The sequence below is a fragment of the Dipodomys merriami genome, unplaced genomic scaffold, assembly GCF_024711535.1.
Source record: "Dipodomys merriami isolate MVZ:Mamm:240054 unplaced genomic scaffold, mDipMer1.0.p SCAF_30, whole genome shotgun sequence".
NCBI lineage: Eukaryota > Metazoa > Chordata > Mammalia > Rodentia > Heteromyidae > Dipodomys > Dipodomys merriami.
Window position 1 is genome coordinate 8,461,003 of NW_027204493.1, and position 20,459 is coordinate 8,481,461.

The window sequence follows — 20,459 nt, forward strand, 5'->3', positions numbered from 1 at the left end:
CAACCTTGTATTTAGTTTGTTGAGGAGCCACCAAACTCTTTTTCCACAATGGCTATACTATTCTATGCTCCCACCAGGAGTTAGGGTTCTAGTTATTCTATATCCTCCTACTTTATATACTACTTAAATATATTATCTATGATGTCCCTTACCTAATCAACCAAATAAGAAATTCAGCTGAACTTAAAGCTATTGGAGTTTTGTGGAGTTGTCTCTGAAGAAAAAAAAAAGCAAAAACCTGCTATGCAGAATGCATTTTAAAAAAACAATGAAAGTATAGCAATTTCATTTCTTGTTAGTTGTTCTTCTGGGAATAAATATGTTTTGAAGGGCATGTTCCTGCTCCATCTTCCCAAAGGCTGTTACTACTGGACCTTTAGATGACTGCTTCATCATGAAACTCATCCATGTCAACTATAGCTTGGATCCTAAATAGCCCAAAAGGTCCAGTATTAAAGGTTGGTCCTGGGGGTGGCGCTATTCAGGGAGAGGGGAAGGTAAAACCCTTTTTATTTGAAGGAACCTAGTGGGAGATCATTGGGACATGCCATTTAAAGGAATAATAGGACGACATTTCCTTTCTTTTTCTCTTTGCTTTTCTGCCATGAGGAGAGCATTTTTTTTCCCCAGCAGTCATTACCACTATGTTGTGCATCCTCAACACAGGCCCAAAGTAACAAGTGCAATGGGACTGAAAACTAACACTGGGAGCCCAAATAACTGTTTTCTCATTATAAATCAATTACGTTTGAGTGTTTTATTATAGAGGTGGAAAGCTGACTAACACATATTCACTTAGCTTTTTTGAATTTTTATTATCTTTAAATAGTCGTACAAAGGAGTTTCAACTCAATGTGCCAATTTATGTGCACAATACAGCTTGATTAATGTCCCCCCTTTCATTATTCTCTCCCATCTCTTCCAACCCACTCTTCTTTTCTAGTTTCCTTAGTTCCATCTTCACATATATACTTGGGTATTATAACTGTAGTTACCATCAATCAAGTGCATTTAAGAGAATCAATGCCTAAAATCTAGAAGAGAGAAACTTCTAAATCGTAGAAGAATATGACTTATCCAACTAAAACAATTAAATTAAATAATATGAAAGCCAAAAGTAAACTAAATGCACTAGACATGGAAGAAGGAAAGAAGAAAAGGAAAACAATAGATTGATGCCCTTGAGTGTTGAAACCCAGGATAAATTATGTTCAACACAATTCTAAGGCAAGTCAATATAACATTTAATAAAGAAAGCTTTCTATGAAACTACATAAAACAAGAAGAACAAAAAAAAAGATGCGAGTTGTGGAAAAGTTAAATGATACGTGCCTGAGGTAGAACCCTCTTCCTCCTGACTCTACAGTATAAACGATATCCACATAGCCTGTGTACAGAGCTGTATATGCAAAGCGCTATGCAGACTTTTCTAAGAAACTCCAAGTTCAGTTGATATCACATTCATGTTAAATTAACTGAAAATGTAGACTATGTCTTTATGTAGGTCATCCTTACAATTTTTTAAATGCACCAAAAATTTATTTTACAAAACTTGTAGTATTCAAAACACTTTTATATTTTGTCAGTTGTGAGGCCTGAACTCTGGGCCTGGGCACTGTCCCTCAGCTCTTCAGCTCAAGGCTAGCCCTCTATTGCTTGAGCCACAGCGCCACCTCCGGCTTTTTCTGCTTATGTGGTGCTGAGGAATCAAACCCAGGACCTCATGCATGTGAGGCAAGCAGTCTACCACTGAGCCACCTTCCCAGCCCCAAAATACTTTTTTTTTAAGTAAGAAGGGGAACAACAGAATGGTGAGACAGAGGACAAGTGAGGAACCATATATACAAGGGAGGAGCAATATATACAAGATAATATGTTGGAAATGATCTGTACAACTTGTGGGGTAAAGGGGAGGGAAGGAAGGAGGAAATGAAGGAAAGGGTAACAAGTTTGACAAGAAATATACTTTACTGAAGTAATTGTAACCCCTCTGTACATCACCTTGACAATAAAAAACGGAATGAACAAAATAAAGTAAGGACAAAGAGTTTGGGGAGAATTTGTGAACTCCTGCTCTCAGTTCTAAGTAGCAAATTGCCTCTCCATTTTCAGCTGCATTTTCCCAATTCCACAGAGAATGAGGAAGGAAAGCAAGTGTGAACAGTAATTCCCTACATTTGGTATTTTCCAATAGGAAATGCCTTATGAAACTTTCTGCCAATACCATTACTAGTTTAAAGCCTTTTTGCCAATAACTTATACCATTTTTTTAAATTTGAGCATCTGCTGTTTTATTATCACTTGGCAGGTCCAAGTCCATATATTAAAGAAAAATAAAAACTCTTGACTCTTTTCTAATTTCGTTCTATCTTTTGTTTTCTTTTCTGGCAGTTCTGGGAATTGAAGTCAGAGCCTCTAGATTGCTAAGCAAGCACTGTACCATTTGCACCAAATCTCAAGCTCTAAATGCATTCTTCCACACTATATTTTTATAAGGCAGTTCAATTCCTTTTGGCAATAGCAAATCAAATGATTTGCAGATTTATTTGCCCTCTTTTGGTAGACCAACATCCATCAAGGACCTGGTCTTTGTTGAAGGGATACGGAAGCTGCTCTGAAGTAGAGGATTCATTGAATTCCTGCAGCTCTTCAAATGGAAGAGCACTTTAAAAATGACAAGAGTACTTTGAAAGGTCCTTGGCCACAAAGCAGTTTCAAGAAAAAGGACTTTTACCAGTTGGGTGAGGAATTCATTCTTCACTACCTAAGTGCATTCTGTGAATATGGGCCTGCTGGGGACCAGGAACTAAATACACTCAATGCCCCTCAACAGGGCAGAAAATGTATGCTGAACTTTCTTTTTTTAATTTTTTATTATCTTTAATAGTTGTACAAAGGAGTTTCCACTTAACAAAGCAATTTATGAATACAATGCATTTTGATTATTTCACCCCTTTCAACATTCATACCTAACCCTTCCCTACCCATCCCTTCCCTCTTTTTAGCTTTGTAGGCTATATGTTGAATTCTTGACTCTAGCTTTGTAGGCTATATGTTGAATTCTTGACTCTTTTTAGCTTTGTAGGCTGTATGTTGAATTCTTGACTCTTTTTAGTTTTGTAGGCTATATGTTGAATTCTTGACTCTTTTTAGCTTTGTAGGCTATATGTTGAATTCTTGACTCTAGTTTTGTAGGCTATATGTTGAATTCTTGACTCTTTTTAGCTTTGTAGGCTATATGTTGAATTCTTGACTCTTTTTAGTTTTGTAGGCTATATGTTAAATTCTTGACTCTTTAGCTTTGTAGGCTATATGTTGAATTCTTGACTCTTTTTTAGCTTTGTAGGCTATATGTTGAATTCTTGACTCTTTTTAGTTTTGTAGGCTATATGTTGAATTCCTGACTGCATTTTCCTGCTCTTCTCCTCTTCAGTTGTCTGCCCCTTTCGCCTTAATCTACCATCCATCTACCCTTTTCAAGTACCAGCCTCCTGGTGTTTATTTTGTTGAATTTTGACTTTGCCTTTCCAAGGAATTAGGCTATTTGAGTCCTCCCTAGAAGCTACTATATTTCAGTTAATACATTTATATACACTTGCATACCATGGGAAAAGGTAAAGTTGCAAAAATACAATTCAATCACCCAGGCTATTCTATTCAGGATGGCTTTTGCTTAGAAGGTAAGAGTTGATGGATTATTGTTAAGAGAACTCAAACTTACCAAATCCTAATGCTGAACTATTCCTGTTCAATATGCTTTTTCTGAAAAGAGTATTACCAGCAAACTGATATAGCTTCTACTATAATTCGAGAAGCTTTCTAAAGGTTTCAAAGAGCTCCAGGATCCAGCCACACAGTGTCTGCATGGGTCACTGGTCATTTTTCCTTCTTTATGAGCTACTCCATGTGCTTGGAACATCTGCTCTGACTCATTTCTCAGGAAAACATTTGGCAGTTACCTGAAACTCAGACCTCCAAGGCTATGACCGTGGAGAGTGGAACCGGAAGTCACCTCATGCAGGAAGAAGCTGACCCAACACCAGGATGTATACTTCCAATGCTGCAGCTGGTACCAGTGACTTACAATTACATTTTCAGCTAGTAATGCTAGAGTTGAAATCACAGAAATAAATTTCAGATTTAGTGGTGTTCATCATTTGCTCTTCCTGAATTACCAGTTAACACATCAGAGGTTGGTGATCACAACCTACTGTGAGGATAGAAATAATATTCTATATTAGTAATCATTCTAAGAACTCTGCACCTATTAGCTCATTTAATCTTTAAATTAATCCCATGATAATCTATTACTACTCCTCTTCAAGCAGATGAGGAAATGGAAGAGGATAAGTAATTTGTCCTAGATTACACAGATTATAAAGGATGGTGGTGGAATTGAATCCCAGGAGTATGGAACCAAATGTTCTCAGCCTCTGCCCATCATCAAAAGTTATATCCTGTTTGTTTCTACTAACTATCAAGGCAGCTGTCAAGATAAAGAATTGTTATTGTTTCTAATAAATTATATGATTCTAGGAAAGGAGTTTTGTATGATATACAGAACACTGCAACAAAAGTCTAAATATTATCAGCAAAGCCGCGAAGCAACTTAGTGTAGGCTGGGTTCCCCAGCAGCCCTAAATATAGTTACACCCTAAATCACTGTGATAATTACTGATCTCCATGCAAAGTTATAAGGAGGTCAACTAATATTTGACCGACATTGTTAATGCTTCTTAAATACATCTTAGGGAAAAAAGAATTTCAAAAGCAAGTTTCAGTTATATGAAAAATGGTTTTTATTGATCTTCTCATAATCCTGCCAGCAAAGGAAATAGTCTCACTTTACTTTGTAAGAAGCACAGACCAATGAAGCTAACAAGATTATCTTCATGTACAGTGCTTACAACACTATAAGTGATGGCCATCAGTAAATCAGTTGATAAGATTGGAAGTAACATCAGTTAAAAATTTACATATACTAAATGGGAAGAAGAAAAAAGGGAGAGGGAGAGAAGGTGGGAGGGAGGGAAGGAAGGAGATTCCTTTAGAAGCAATAACTTCCTTCTGTCATCACAGAATCACATCTTCATAGACTTGCTCATCGAAACATTTAGGATCGGGGCTGGGAAGGTGGCTCAGTGGTAGAGCGCTTGCCTTGCATACATGAGGCCCTGATTTCAATTCCTCAGCACCACATAAGTAGAAAAAAAAAAAAAGCCAGAAGTGGCGCTGTGGCTCAAGTGGTAGAGCGCTAGCCTTGAGCTGAAGAGCTGAGGGACAGCGCCCAGGCCCACAGTTCAGGCCCCACAACCAGACCAAAAAAAAAAAAAAGAAAAGAAACATTTAGGATCATGCCCATCCTATTCTGTAATATTGCCCAATCCAAATTCAAAAAGTGAAATAAGAAGACTTTTAAATCACTGCTATAGTGATACTGGTCAATCATTCAAAGGTTTTACCCTAAAGTCTGCAACATAGTGGAGGAAATGAACTGATTGCTTGAACCACCATGCCTTGTTTATTACTTGTGGAAAGAACATTACAGTTTCACCATACTTGGCTTTCACTCATGTGCTTATGCAATTCTCAGAACATATGAAAGCTATTTCAGTTGACAATAAGTATTTCTTCATTTTGGCTTATGGTCAATAACAACCATTCTTTCTCTGGAAGTAGAGATACTGAAAATGCGGTTGACTGGTCTTTCCTTCTAAAACTGTCCTTGATTGGCTGAATATGCAAATTTCTTAGCCAAATCCAAATCCAACATCATTGGCCAAAAGCTGTTTGGTCCATTGTGCTTTTTTATTCATTACATTATTTCCCCTCTCATTTTTTATGTATATATAAACACATTCTCTAGTAGGTCTTATAATTCCTTTCATCATTTCCATTATAGAACACTATAAATCATTTCAATCATGAATAATATTCTATGCTTTTTTAATATGTCTTTATATCAGTTTGATTCAGTGGATTTTCTTAGTCATGTTTTGCTTTATTTTCTTGCAGTAGCCACCCTAACTCAAAAGAAAATTTTCAACCTATACTTTGTTATACTTTGTTCAAATGGCAAGGTTTTCTGTTCAAGTTCCCACCCCATACGTGTTAGCTAAACACCCTATTCTCTGCTCAGGAGTAATGATTAGTGTCTGGGCCTGTTGGTAACAGTTGGTTTTCAAGACTCAAGATGGATACTGCATGCCTTCTGCTCCACAACCTGAGCTCTCTGAAAGCCGTCCTTCCCTCAAAGTGTGCTTTCTCTTTCACCTTTTCCTTCCACTTGACTTGCTCCTCTTTCTCCTTCGCCCCTCTCCTCAAATCCCCAGCCAACTTTGGGGACTTCTGTGTGATTCTAGTTGGTTTTTTGTTTCTGCCGTGTTGTGAGTAGAGAATAGAAAAGCATCTCAGTGGATAGAGAGTAAAAACTCAAATTCATTGTCAATAGATAACAACTAGTGATGTCCTTCTTCTGGTATCTGAACAAACATCTTTGTCTAAGGGAAGAGACACTGGGCAGTAGAGGAAGAAGTTAACTTCAACCAAACTAAGGGATCTGATCCCAGGTTAGTCATGATCATACCAAGATGACACATTTCAACCCACAATCTGCTCCACCTGACACTGTCTCTCTGTCATTGCAGGAACATCAAACTTTATTAACTCATATGCCTTTCATTTAGAGAAAGTCATCTCAGGCTTCTGAACAAATTGCATAATAATAATATAACGCCTTATTTGTAGTCTTGTGGGCATTTGTACAGAATTATCATTCAAATTACCTTCTCCCTAGCTCTCTCACTCTCTCTCTCTCTCTCTCTCTCTCTCTCTCTATATATATATATATATATATATATATTACATTTAAAATATTCACTAAGTATTCACTATGAAGCAGTACTGTTCTCTTCTAAGATGACAATATTCATACCCTGTCTACATCATCTTGATGAGGTAACCAAGATTCTAATAAAGTTTTCAGGCACAGGTATAAGGTGTTCCTTTTAAGATTATATCAGTGTGTCCCAGACATGACAAACCTCAAGAAAACACTAAGAGCTGGACTTTAGGAATATTTCTAACCATAGTAGTGCTAAGTGAAACAAGCAGTTGCTACTGCCCTGTGCTTCTCACTCACTTTCTCACACTCTCTGTATACATTCCATTTGCTGAGAAAAGTGGCATGTGTCATTCTTGAACACTGTTGTCCAGTTCTAATCTATTAGATTCATTTGTTTTTGATCAATGGCATTCCAATATTTAATACAGTTAATAATATTCTCTACTTTTATCCAGTTTACTCATCAACTGAATCCCCTCCTACACTCATAGACCGCAAGTGTCAGCCACAGCTGTGGTCTCATCTGCCCTCAGGACAGGGAGGACTGATTTGCTGGTCACTCACGTGGCTGTTGGCAGAAACCAATTGCTCAGTGTTGTTAGATGGAAGCCTCAGCTTCTTGCTGGATGCTGGCCAGAGACCAGCCTTTCTCACCAGATTCTCACTATGGCAGCTGCTAGTTTCACAGGATTCAGTAAAAGGGTGGGTCTACTAACAAGAAGGAAGTCTCATTCATTTGTAACCTAATCAATGGGATAACATTCCCTCCCTGCTACCATAGTCTGTTGACTAGAAGCTATGTAATTCAAAGGAGAGGAAATATATAAAGCTGTAAACAAGTCAGGGGTCATCAGGGCCATAGCGGGTGGGGGTCAGCTAGAGCATTTGACACCACCTACCTGGCCATAAAAGAAAGAGAAAGGAAAACAGAGAAGAATGGTGTAAGGTGAGAAAAAGAAAGGAGAAAAGTAGGTAAAAGTAGAGAAAGGAGAGAAAAACCCAAAAACAAAACAAAACAAAAACCACGTCTTTACACTATGTTTCTATCAGAGTTCTACATTCAGGTACAATTTCCATCACTTTAACACTACAACCATGAATTTCCTATTTATTTAGAGTGAGAGGAAGTAATGTGAGTTTTCTACACATGTGGAATTGAAAGGAAACAGGAAACATAAATGCTAAGAATGAATACTAAGCTTAAGCAAAATGACTTTCAAATTATTTTTTTTTTCTTTTTGAGCTAGCAAAGCTTTTCTTTCCTCTCTGTTTCAAGTTTGGGATTGGCTTATCATTGTTGTCATCATGTGACAAGAATATCACAGGAGAAGTTTGGGAACCTAGTTAGTGTTTATACTTGAAGTTATCCAGTAGTTCAATTCCGTAGTTCAATTCAAATGTTCAAATTATGTATGAGTTCTGTGCATTACTGCTACCAGTTATCTATGTCATTTAGTTGTAACAGTTTATAATCATGTGTGTCATCTGTTCCCATCTCCCTATTGAGAAAACTAAGGCTTGATCCAGACCTAGGATTAGAGCATGAATTCTAATGGAGTGCATTTCTTCTTCGCTCTGTAGAAATGAAGTTAAGATGTGAAACATTCCCCCGCAAAGCCACAGGTATTACTGTAGTTGTGGCTTCAGCATGTCTTACTATTCATTTTCTAGAAGGAATTAAAACGGTGTTTTCAATTTTAGCTAGAAGTGAAAAGGAAGTTTTTCAGGTACTTTGTAGTATTAAAAGGGGGGGAGGGGTTAACACACAAAATATATGGTGTTATCACTCTATTTATTTGTAACATCTCACAGGCTTAAGTCATGTTTTGCTCTAAGAATGGTTATTAAACACTGACCACATAGAAATGGCTGACCATTTGCCTTTGTAACCAAGGCAGATCCTATCAATGCCCCAGAACTTTTGTAAATTTCTCAGATTATTCAGGAAAAGGAGAATATCTTTGACCATAGAATATTATTAAGAATAAAAAATCCTGCCTCTAAGGAAGGAGGGGGGATTGAGGCTAAAAACAGGCCTGAAGGAAGCTCAGGCTCTTTGACTCTGCTGAACACAGAAGAACCTCCATATAAGAATCCCCTCTGTAACCAAACTGAGCATTTGTTCTACAGAGCAATGGAGAAGCAGTATGAGAGCAGCCATGAGATAGTACTATCTTAGAACTGCACACCTTGGATGACACTCTCTGCCTGTATGTCCTGGCCTTCCAGTCAGCCTAACTGCTTCTTCATTCACATAGAAAAAGAAAGGAAAGAATTACCAGATATTTGGGAGAAGTCTGAGATCCAAAAAGAAAAACCAAGACAAACGAGGAAAACACTACCTGATGAAAACAGAAAATTCAAAGGAGAAAAGGGAAATTTACAAATAAAAATGCTAAAATTCAAAAACAAATCCTGCCTCCAGTATATCCTTCTAAGGCTTTGTCTGAAGCTCAGCAAGATTCTTGTTTCTGACCAGGCTATTTAAGACAACAGATTTGCTTGAATAATACATATGTCCCCTTCACTGTATTAATTTGTATATGCATGGACTGCACAGCCCTGGCATCCCTTCTTACCCTGGTTATTTGTCTACAGACGATTTCTCCTCCCTCAATTCCACTAAAATGGAAACTTCCCAAGCTCCAAGTCCTCATCAGTTTTGTTCATTGCTCTAGCCCTAAAACAGCATACTATAAGATTATTACTTAATAAGTGTTTGTTCAATGAATGGCTAAAAATAGGCTTATGTTAAAGACTCATAATATCCCTGACCCTTATGAGTTTTTTGACAACCCAAAAAAAAGTATTTTGGGGTTCAGAATACCAAGTATGCATCTGGAATTAGGAATCCAGATTTTATTTTCATGTGTGTGTTTGTAAATGATTTATGTTTAAGTTATCTCTTAAAGTACTTATAAAAATGGTTTGTCTCTTTAAAGCCCCCAAATGACTTTTAGGTCCAAGAACAAATACCTTAAGTTTCCAATTGGAGTGGTACTTAATTCTATAAAGAGCAGAGAAAATTAAAAGAAAGAAGAGGGAAAAGAAAGAAACCTAACTATCTTGAAAATAGCCACTGATATCAGAACATAGAACATCGACTGCTCCAGCCTTGTCTGTTGCATATCTGTAGCTGCTAGCTACATCAATGCAGAGGGACTTGGTCTAACATCCTGACATTAGGAGGGACTTTTCCCTTCCCAAATTAGAAATGACATGCATATATACATAAGTTGTTTAGAAGTTTCTACTTAATGACTTTATTTGGCTATATATATATATATAGCTTTTTCTGTGTATGTAGTACTGAGGAATCAAGCCCAGGGCTTCATGCATGCAAGGTAATGACTCTACCACTAAGCCACATCCCCAGGCCTTGGCTGTATGTTGTTAAAGATTCTTTTAAAAGAACACAAACATAAGTGATTTTTTAATTAAAACTCTACATGAAGGAAAACATCACTGTAGCAGATGTGATGGGTAGACAATAGTACCCTTTATCCTGGGCACGCTTAAATTCCTGCCTGGGCAAAGACACCAGGCCATGAGCAGGTATGGCCTAGAAGTGCACAGGAATTAACATCTCTAATGCAGTCTTCAACAGGGGGTGCTGGATTGTGGATACATGCCCATGCCTCCAGTCCTGCCCAACAGTGGAGAAACCCATTGTACAGAGATTTGAGGTGGTGGGGGAGATCCCAATCAGTTCCTCTGGTAAGCAGTTCAGTACCACACACATGTGATTAGCTGTCCTCCCCACTCTCTTCCCACTCTGACCATTCTCTCCTTTCTAGATCCTGGGATCATTTTCCAAATGAAAAACCTATACCCAAATACTGATCTGTGCCTTAAGCAGACCTAAGGAATAATGCTTGCAATAAAGGTCAGACAGTTTTTCTCTAGTCAAATGCTGACATTAACAAGCATAAACCTTGAGCCAATGGTCCAGGCATTCAGCTTTGCCAGAAGACATTTGTATCACTTCTTAGATGAGGAACAGGCTGGCTTGATCCCAGTAGGTCTTGGAACATGGGTTTCCTGGGGACCATGAATGTCACACCTGATTTCCTCTTTTTTTCCATGCTTTTGTATTGCTATTATAGAAGTGATATACAGAGTGGTTTCAGTTATATAAGTCAGATAAAGAGTATATTTTTTGCACAATGTCACTCTTCCCTCTCTCTCCCAGATTTTCCCTCCCACCCACACCCACAAGTTGTATAGTTCACGTTCAACGTAGTGCCCAGTGAGTACCACTGCTGCATTTGTTCATCATTTGTCCCTCCATTTCTGTGCCCCTCTTTATCCTATCAAAGACAGATAAATGAACAAACAAGAGAAAAGGAAAAGAAAACAAAAACAGCAATTGGCTCCAAATTTAATTTAATTTTGCTTGTTTGATGAATTGTGAAAATTAACCTCATTTAAATATTAAAATAGAAAAACAAACATAAAAAACAGCAACAAGGAAAAAAACACAACTCTTGTTTCCATTGCTGGAATTCACTTTGAAAACTTATTTTATCTGATCAGATGCACACAGCTGTTGCACATTGGCATTCTTCCCCTAAGAATATCACCTTCTTTGGTCTCACTGTGGACACACCTGATTTCACTCCTGCCTTTTCTTTTTATTCTACAGATTCTTCTGGGAAGCCAGAGTTCACCAAGTGCCGTTCACCTGAACTAGAGACTTTTTCATGCCACTGGACGGACAAGATTCAGCATGGTTTAGAGACCCCAGGATCCATACAGCTGTTCTATATTAGAAGGTGCAACCTTTCCTGCCTTTCTCCTCTCCTCCTCTACGAATTTGTCGATGAAAGAGTATTGAGTCTCACACAGTTTAAGAATGGAAATAACTTATTTTAAATACCTAAAAAAAATGAAGAGTGTCAGTCCTGAGTATGTTCGTGTGCTTGAGAGAAGGAGTCCCTCCAAGTGGGGGTTTGTGTGTGGGTAAGCATGAGTGTGTGCTTGTGTGTTGGGCATGAGTGTATGTAGAGGGGGACATTTGGGGGGGACTCACAAGTGGTGTGTTAGAGTAGACCAAATGAATGAGAGAGAGAATATGTGCATGCTCAAGGAAAAGGCTGTGAGAACATGTAGTAAGTACCCAGTAAGTAGTAGCTCCTATTCTTATTCTTGGTATATAATGATGTCCAAACTCATAGCTATTTATAAATAGAGAGGGACTTAAGTAGGTTTAATTTTCGTGCTCTTCAACAACTCAGAGAGCCAGCTTCACCAAAACAAATACAACTTTATGTATGGTGGCATCATTAACTAAACAGATTAGAGACAAGACAGAGTAACCTTGTGAGCTAGACTCACCTTAAGAAAGTAGCTGTGTTTTTATTTTATTTTTTAGCCTCTTTAACTAGTTGTCCAAAGGAGCCTCAATTCAACACGAGTTTATGGATGCTGTGTGTTTTGTTCAATGTCATCCTTTCCAACTTTTTCTATCTCTCAACCCCACCCAAGCCACAAGTTACCTGATTCCATGAAAGTAGCTTTTGTCTGTCCTAATTTTCACTTAATTTGGATGTAAGCAAAAAGATAAATCAAGAGATTTATCACAAACACTTATTTGTCCTAAATTTGGTCTCTGAACTTGGAGGGGACTCAGCATGAGTACAAATTGTAGAACTGGGTCAAGGAGGCTCTGGGAAGCATGGAAGAGCTACTCTGCTCTTGGCTTCTCCCACGTAAATGCCTTGTTTCAAATGAGATATGCATGTGAACACTTGATATCTCTGCCTCTGTCATATTTTGCACCATAGCCTTGCACACAAGTTACCTTGGCTTTTTAAAAGAAATATCATTTTCTTGCAAGACTGGTAGAAAAAATAGAAGGGAGAATGGCATGGTTACTTCCTTCACCACAAGGGTTTCATTTTTTTATTTTATAAGTTTTTATTGCGATAATACTGTACAGAGGGGTTACAGTTACATGAGCAAGGTAATGAGTACATTTCTTATCAAGCATTGTTGCCTCCTCCTTTGTTTTTCCCCTACCATCCCTTCCCTCCCATCTCCTCAACTACAATCCTCCCGCGCCCCCCCCCCAGCCAAAATTGTAAAGTTCGTTTTTCAACATAGCATCTTGTACATCTCATTGTTGCATGGGTCAACCTGTATCCCTTTAAGGCAAGAAAAGTATACAATGGAAACAGCTTCCCTTAAAGCATAAATGTTTTATTTTTTTATGATCTCTTCTCCAATAGGTTACTTTTATAGGTGGAAAACATTTCTTAGACCTATTCTGATTTTTACTGATAGTCTCCTTTGTGTCCATTGTTCCTTTCACAACACAGTCTGGGCGCAAACCTAAAGCAGTTGACTTCAGAGATTCAGACTACGAGGAAGTAAGTAACTTCTATAAATTGATTTTGGTCATCTGTGTAGAAATTCAACTGAGTCAAGGCAGGTGACTGTTTTATGAGTCGGCTTGGCTTTTGGTCCAGGTTTAATCGTTTAAAAAATAAGTTTTAAATATTTATTCAACTTTGATTAATGTAGAAATTGGAAGTTCTGTTTTGAACTAGCTGTTCTTGATCTATCAAGCTTAAGATGAAGTGATTTAAGTGGTTTGTTCTGTGGAGTTAATGGATTTGGGATAACCTAAACAGAGTTTTTCACACAAGTCTCATGAGAACCAGACTGCCAACATTGCCAAAGTTGAGAAACAGTGAAACTTAACAGAACTAGCCTCCTTACTACAAATCCAAAACTGCTAAACTCTATCCTAAATCTTTGGAGCTCTTAATACTTTGAGGCTTCTAACTTTCATACTATCAATTATGCTAAGTACATTTGATATCTCCTCTACTATTACGTGAAAGGCTTATTTCATGGACAATCCTATTAAACTGTCTGTTTAATTCACTCTTAGTTAGAAGTTAATATCTGACAAAAATTCAATGACTCACCAATCTTTCCTAATCTCTTAAATCTTTTTTCTATTTCTCTATACACACATACACATACATATACCACACACATGATCCTTTCTCTTATCCATTTACTTTCCCCATGAGAGATGAATTCCTAGTCATCAGAAAGCCAAGAGACAGAAAGAAGGGGCTAGGCACAAAATATACCATTCCATATACCTACTTCCTTTACTAAAACCCTGCATTCTAATTTCTACCACATCCAAACAATGGCAGCAAATTATGACTCCATCAGTTGATTGATCCATTGATTAGATTACAGTCCTCATGATCAAAAGATTTTACAATGATTGGATCTAATAGCTAAGGCCAAACTTTCAAAACCTGAGTCTTTGGGGGGAATATCATAATTATATTTCAATAAAATACTTTCCTCTCATTCCATTTTCTCTTGTTCTCCTCCTTCTCCTATGACCCCATTTCCTTGTCTTGACACCTTTGACTAATCTGATCTCTCCTGTCCTTTTCTTATTGCCGTGTATTAAACATTTACCCATCTTTTAACATTGCTACAAACACACAACCTTCCATGAAAAGAGTATAAATAGATAGATAGATAGATAGATAGATAGATAGATAGATAGATAGATAGAGATAGAGATATATGTCCACTGAATATCAAGGGGAGAAATACAAGAAACAAAATACTGCAGATGATAGTTTGACTCATCTTCCAGCCTGATTTTAGCAACCAAATTTTATTTATCTTATAACTGCATAGTGCTAGTGCAAGATGTGACACACCCCTAAACATTCTTATTCAGGGTCTTCTACTACACATTGCAGAAAAAACACAGCTTTAAATGTTCACTGTTCTCTTCTAATCTTTACAGTTTTGGGATTGATTCTCTGTTCTGTTGAAATAAAGAAACATTCTTTAAATCTTCCTAAGTCCCAGAACCATCATCTATAGGATGAGAAATTAAAGTACCTATGGAATCACTTCATTAAGGACTTGGCAGAGCAAAAGCAGTCAATAAACTATACTTTCATTATGGGCAGATATACCAAGTGTCCTCCTATCAGTTGTTAGACACTAGTATATTGTCTGCACATATGATACTTCTTCACAGTGGGATTACTAAAATGTAAAATATTTGGGCCAGAGACTATTTGTGTTTCAGAGTCATGCACCTCATTCTATGGTCTTAGATATGATTGATCCTATTTTTACTCTCCATTACAGAAGCACTCAAGACTGGACCGAAGAATGGAAAGAATGCCCTGATTATGTCTCTGCTGGAGAAAACAGCTGTTACTTTAACTCATCCTATACCTCCATCTGGGTCCCCTACTGCATCAAGCTAACTAACAATGGTGGTACAGTGGAGCAAAAGTGTTTCTCTGTTGAGGAAATAGGTAAATCACAGGTTTGTGTTTCCTTTGACATAGCTTCAGACAAATCACTGGGAAAGCCTGCAATTTCCAACCATAATCAAGTGGGAAGGCTTAGGAGTAGTGTTCTTTAAGTACATTGTCATCAGTGAACTGAACCAAGTTCTTTCTTTTTATTTTATTTTATTTGTCCCTTTGGTTTATCCCTGGTAGTCACTGTTTTTGATTCCGGTACTCTGCATCTTGTATATACATTATCTGACTTGGGGAAGAGAAGGAGAATAACAAAATGATGAAACGGTGACAAAGGGTGGCCCAGTGCCACAATGATACTCACAAGACACTACATTGGAAATGAACTTTACAACTTCGGAGGAGGAAGAATGGGGTAGGGAAGAGAGTGAGAGAAAAATGAAGGAGTGAATAACAATGTTCCACAAGAAATGTCCTCACTAACTTACTTATGTAACTGTAACCTTTCTAACATCTTTACACCAAAATAAAATTTAATTAAGAAAATTAAAGAGTATCTCACAGGAGGCAAGTCAACTGGTGGACAATAAGAAAAGGCCAAAGGAAGTTAAATTGACTCTCACATAAAAGAAGCCTGATAATAAACAGTGTGAAGAAAAGAATCTTGTCAAGAAAAGAAAGGAAGTCTTTTATGGCTTCAAAGCTGGATTAAATGTTGCTTGTCAGTACAAGAGGCAAACTCAATGTATTCTTAAACTCCAGTCTTTCCTTAAACATGTGAAGTAGCTATCATATGCACATCTACTAAAAAGTGTTGGCAAAAGACCAACATCAAAGCCCAGTCTTTATCACACAGTATAATAAGATGAAATTTTATGTTTACAAAACAGCCACAATCAGTTTCAAGACATGTTTATAAGATTGCATTGGATAACCAGCTCAGTAAACTAAGGAAAAGATCCAAACAGATGCTCTTTTGCCCATCATATGGACAGGAGGGGGAAATAAAAGAAAACAAACAACTATAAATGGAATATCCATGTTTGTAGTAAACTAATATAAACAGCAAAATGGAAAGAATCAAAGAAAAACTAAATAGGTGATCTTGGTGCCTCAACATTTATCCACAAAAGCTCATTTGCTGCTTACAAGAATTCCTTTTTCCTTCTTGCAGATATGTTGCTCTTATGTGAAGTTTCCTAGACAAAATGGACATGAGTAAGAGCATGTAGATGGATGCTGCAGACAGAAATGAGCAACGTTTGACATCCTGGTTTTGAGGGAGACACTGAGAGAACCGTAATAAGCAGGAAAGATTACCCTACTTCATAGTTTGAAGGACTATCAGTGGATGTAGCTTCTAGGCCAGTGCTATATAGTGTTGCAGAATGGCGTAGTTGCAAGAATATTGGGTTAAAAACTATGTTCTAGCCAACATTCAGCCCTGCAAATTGATTTGGTTGACTCTCACTGAGAGCCTCCACCTGGGGTAGCTGCAGGATGAGTAAGATATAGTACAGTTTAGCCACAATTACTAGATTTGAGGTGTGTAGAATACATAGTGACCAATGTGGTGGCCAAAGGCATGAATTATTCATTGACTTGCTTGAGTGATGAAGGCCTGCACAGAGATGGTGGCAATTGACTTGATTCTTTTTTTTTTTCATCTTTGTTCAAGTTTTTATATACATATGTCCAGAATAACAATTCTCCTTAAAAGAACTTTTAAAGTCACCTGGCTTAAGTAGTTGAGTTCAGTTAACTATCTGTAGCTTCCAGATAATCCTAAGCATTATAGTTTATACAAAGAGCAAAGATACACCCAATTTACAGAGTTCACCACCCATTTCCCCCTAAACACCAGGTTCTGACACCACTGTGAACATTTATCCTATGCTCAACTCTGAATTCCGTATTTTTCTATCAGCTCTTTCCCTTTAGAAACATAGGCAGTCATGGCATCTTCCTTGGATAGCCCTTTTTGAAGGCTCCAGGCTTCCCATTTGGCTTTGCCCTTCAAGTCTAGCATGACTGGACACACAATATTAATGTCTCCAATGATAGCTTGTTTGTAAAGCCCATAGAGTTCCTTCAGTTCTTCATCCTCTGGTCTTGTTTTCAGTTTCCTCACGTCCTCCGTGGCTCTGTCAAAGTCAGCCTGCAGAGACATGGTGATGGATGCGGGCAGCCACCACACTCTTTGACTTGATTCTATATATATATATATATATATATATAGTGTGTGTGTGTGTGTGTGTGTGTGTGTGTGTGTGTGTGTGTGAAAATACTGTACAGAGAGGTTACAATTACATGGGCAAGATAGTGAGTACATTTCTTATCAAGCATTGTTTTGTTTACCCTCCTCATCCCTTCTCAGCCTCCCCCCCGCCCCCCCACCCAATTCTCCCCCCCCACCAAAGTTGTAAAGTTCGTTTTCAACATGACAGCTTGTACTTCTCATTGTTGCAATGACTTGATTCTTAAAGCATGAGTGATACGTAGCAGATATCACAGTGATCAGGCCTTCCAGCAACTCTTTTTTTTTTCATAAATCTTCATTGCAGAACAAAAGTTAAATACAGTTATGTTAGTGTACTTTACAAATATAGTAACACAATCATACGGTTTTCATTATTTTGGTTCGTTTTAAGCATCACCCACCAAGAAAAGTATTTCACATGCTTTTAGCTTCTTTAATTTTCTAAATCTCCTTGTTGAGATAGGATTTTCAATTTTTTTTAAATTCTATTGTCTATACCATGTACATACCATAGGTTGAATTAAGACAGATGAAAGGTAAAAGAGTCTTAATCAAGGTTAAAAAAAAAAGAATGGTGACAGGCAATTGCAATACTATTGCAGTAATAGCACAAAAACAGAGAAGGATGGAGAATGAAATGGAGCAAAGAGCAGAGGTAACCCTGTAATATCTTGAAAAAGATGTCAATCACTTGAATTCATGGTTGTCTAGTATATATTTATTCTGCTACCTCACAGGACTGCTCTTCTGATTTAGAATAATATAATTGTTAGAGATTTTTCCTTTTTTTTTCAGTTTACTCAGGAAATCGTTATTGTGTCCTTTCCTTCGGCCAGGCAGAATTTTACGTGCTAGAACAGAAAACATCCACTCTGGTGGAATTTAATCCTAATGAGGGAGGAAAAAGACAAGGCCATGGAAAACCAGTAGGAAAAATGAATCAGGATGTTGGAGAAGTTGTGGTTTTAAATAGGTTTGTCAGGTTTGGTGTCACTGAGACAAGGACATTTGAGTAAAGAAAGAAGTGGGAGCACAATCATGTGTGATTCTGAAGGAGGACATTTTAGAAAGAACTCAACCAAGCTAACGATCTGAGGTGGGTGCATGCCTTTCATCACTCAAGGAGCACTAGGGGGCAGTGCAGAGGGCCCAGACTGAGCAAGGATGAAAGTAAAAGGAGACCTGATGGTAGAAACCAGTAGTTACCCATCTCTTATCACATTGGCTTTCAGTTGACGTGAGACAGCAAACTTCAGAGAGTTGTAACATGAATGAAAAGCTCACTTTGTCTATTGTACTGAAGATGACATGAAAAATAGACAATGGATAATGCAGCAGCAGGAAAGAAATGTGGTCATGACTGAAATCAAAATCTAGAGATGAAGGTGGGAAGACGTGGTGGGAATCTGGCCCCTCTTCAGAGGACAGCTGACAGAATGTACAGTGGTTTGAGTAAAGGATGTGTTGAAGAAGAGTTCAATGCTTTTATTTCAAGCCACAAGAGGGACACAGTCACCACTGATAAAGATTAGGAAGATAACAGAGAAGCAAGTGTTTGAGTGGAAGACCAATGAGGTTTTTGCTATATTAACAGTTGCTTCTTTGTTTCTTTTTTGTAAGTTTTTATTGTGAAAATACTGTACAGGGGGTTATAGTTACAATTGTTTCTTTTTTGCATATATTTTTATTGTGAAAATACTGTACAGATGGGTTAGAGTTACATGAGTAAGGTAATGAGTGCTTTTTCTATCCAGCATTGTTACCTCCTCCTTTGGTTTTCCCCTACCATCCCTTCCCTCCCCACCTTCCCAATTCCTCCCTCCCCCCCTCAAAGTTGTAAAGTTCATTTTCAACATAGTGTCTTGTACATTTCATTGTTACAATGAGTCAACCTACATCCTTATTTCAGCATTTTGTTATTTCCCTTCCCTTCCCCAAATTAGAAAAATGTATATACAAGATTCAGGGCATCAGAAGCAAATACAGTAAAAGCAGGGGTTATACCATGGGGGAAACAAAAGAAACAAAAAATCACATGGTACATTATAAGTACATTAAAAACAACAGCAAGAAAGATAGAACCATTTGTGTATCTATCTTGGGGTTCATTTCGCTTAGCATCATCTTATCTGGTCATATGTACATAGCTTTTGACCTTTTCTGCTTGTCCTAGGCATATACTACTTATTGCAGATAAGGGAAACCATGGGACCTATGTTTCTTTGGGACTGGCTTACTTCACTTAATATAATTTTTTCCAAGTCTTTTCAACTCCTAACAAATGGGATGGTGTCATACTTTCTAATGGAGGCATAGAATTCCATTCTTTATATATACCACATTTTTTAATTTTAAATATATATTTTTATTTTAAAGATACTGTACAAAGGGGTTACAGTTATTTGAGCAAAGTTATGTGTCCATTTCATATCAAGCATTGTTACCCCCTCCTTTGTTTTTCCACTACCATCCCTTTTCTCCCCATCTCCTCCCTTCCGACACACACACACACACACACAAAGTTGTAAAGTTTGTTTTCAATATAGTGTCTTGTATATCTCACAACAGTGGGTCATCCTATATCCTTATTTTGGCACTTTGTTATTTCCTTTCCCTCTTGATCCATTCATCTACTGAGAGGCATCTGGGTTGGTTCCATATCTTAGCTATGATGAATAATACTGCGATAGACATAGTTTTGCTAGAAGCTTTAGTATGGCCTTGTTTGTGATCATTTGGGTAAATGCCCAAAAGTGGGATTGGTGGGTCATAGGGGAGCTCTATGTGAAGTCTTTTGAGGAACCTCCATACTACTTTCCAAAGTAGTTGAACAAGTTTACACTCCCACCAACAATGCAGTAGGGTTCCCTTTGGGCCACATTCCCCTCTAGCACCTGTTGTTATTAGATTTCTTGATTATAGCCATTCTAACTGGGGTGAAGTACAATTTCAATGTTGTTTTGATTTGCATTTCTTTTACGGCTAGAGAAGTTGAGCATTTCTTCATGTGTCTATTGGCCATTTTTATTTCCTCTTCAGAGAAGTATCTCTTTTTTTTTTTTTTGGTCGGCCGTGGGGCTTGAACTCT

At 37.7% G+C, this 20,459-nt stretch overlaps 2 protein-coding genes across 2 annotated transcripts in view; one reads left to right on the plus strand and one right to left on the minus strand.

Annotated features, from left to right (window-relative positions):
- Positions 1 to 20,459, plus strand: part of Ghr (growth hormone receptor) — a 246,845-nt gene that overhangs the window by 206,971 nt on the left and 19,415 nt on the right. Inside the window, exons 4-6 of the mRNA XM_070041112.1 lie at positions 11,490 to 11,619; positions 13,165 to 13,215; positions 14,990 to 15,162. Of these exons, the coding sequence (XP_069897213.1) occupies positions 11,490 to 11,619; positions 13,165 to 13,215; positions 14,990 to 15,162 (354 nt within the window). The remainder of the gene's footprint in view (positions 1 to 11,489; positions 11,620 to 13,164; positions 13,216 to 14,989; positions 15,163 to 20,459) is intronic.
- Positions 17,009 to 17,281, minus strand: LOC138840822 (acyl-CoA-binding domain-containing protein 7-like). The gene has a single exon (XM_070041254.1). The coding sequence runs from the start codon at positions 17,279 to 17,281 to the stop codon at positions 17,009 to 17,011; it is 273 nt and encodes a 90-aa protein (XP_069897355.1).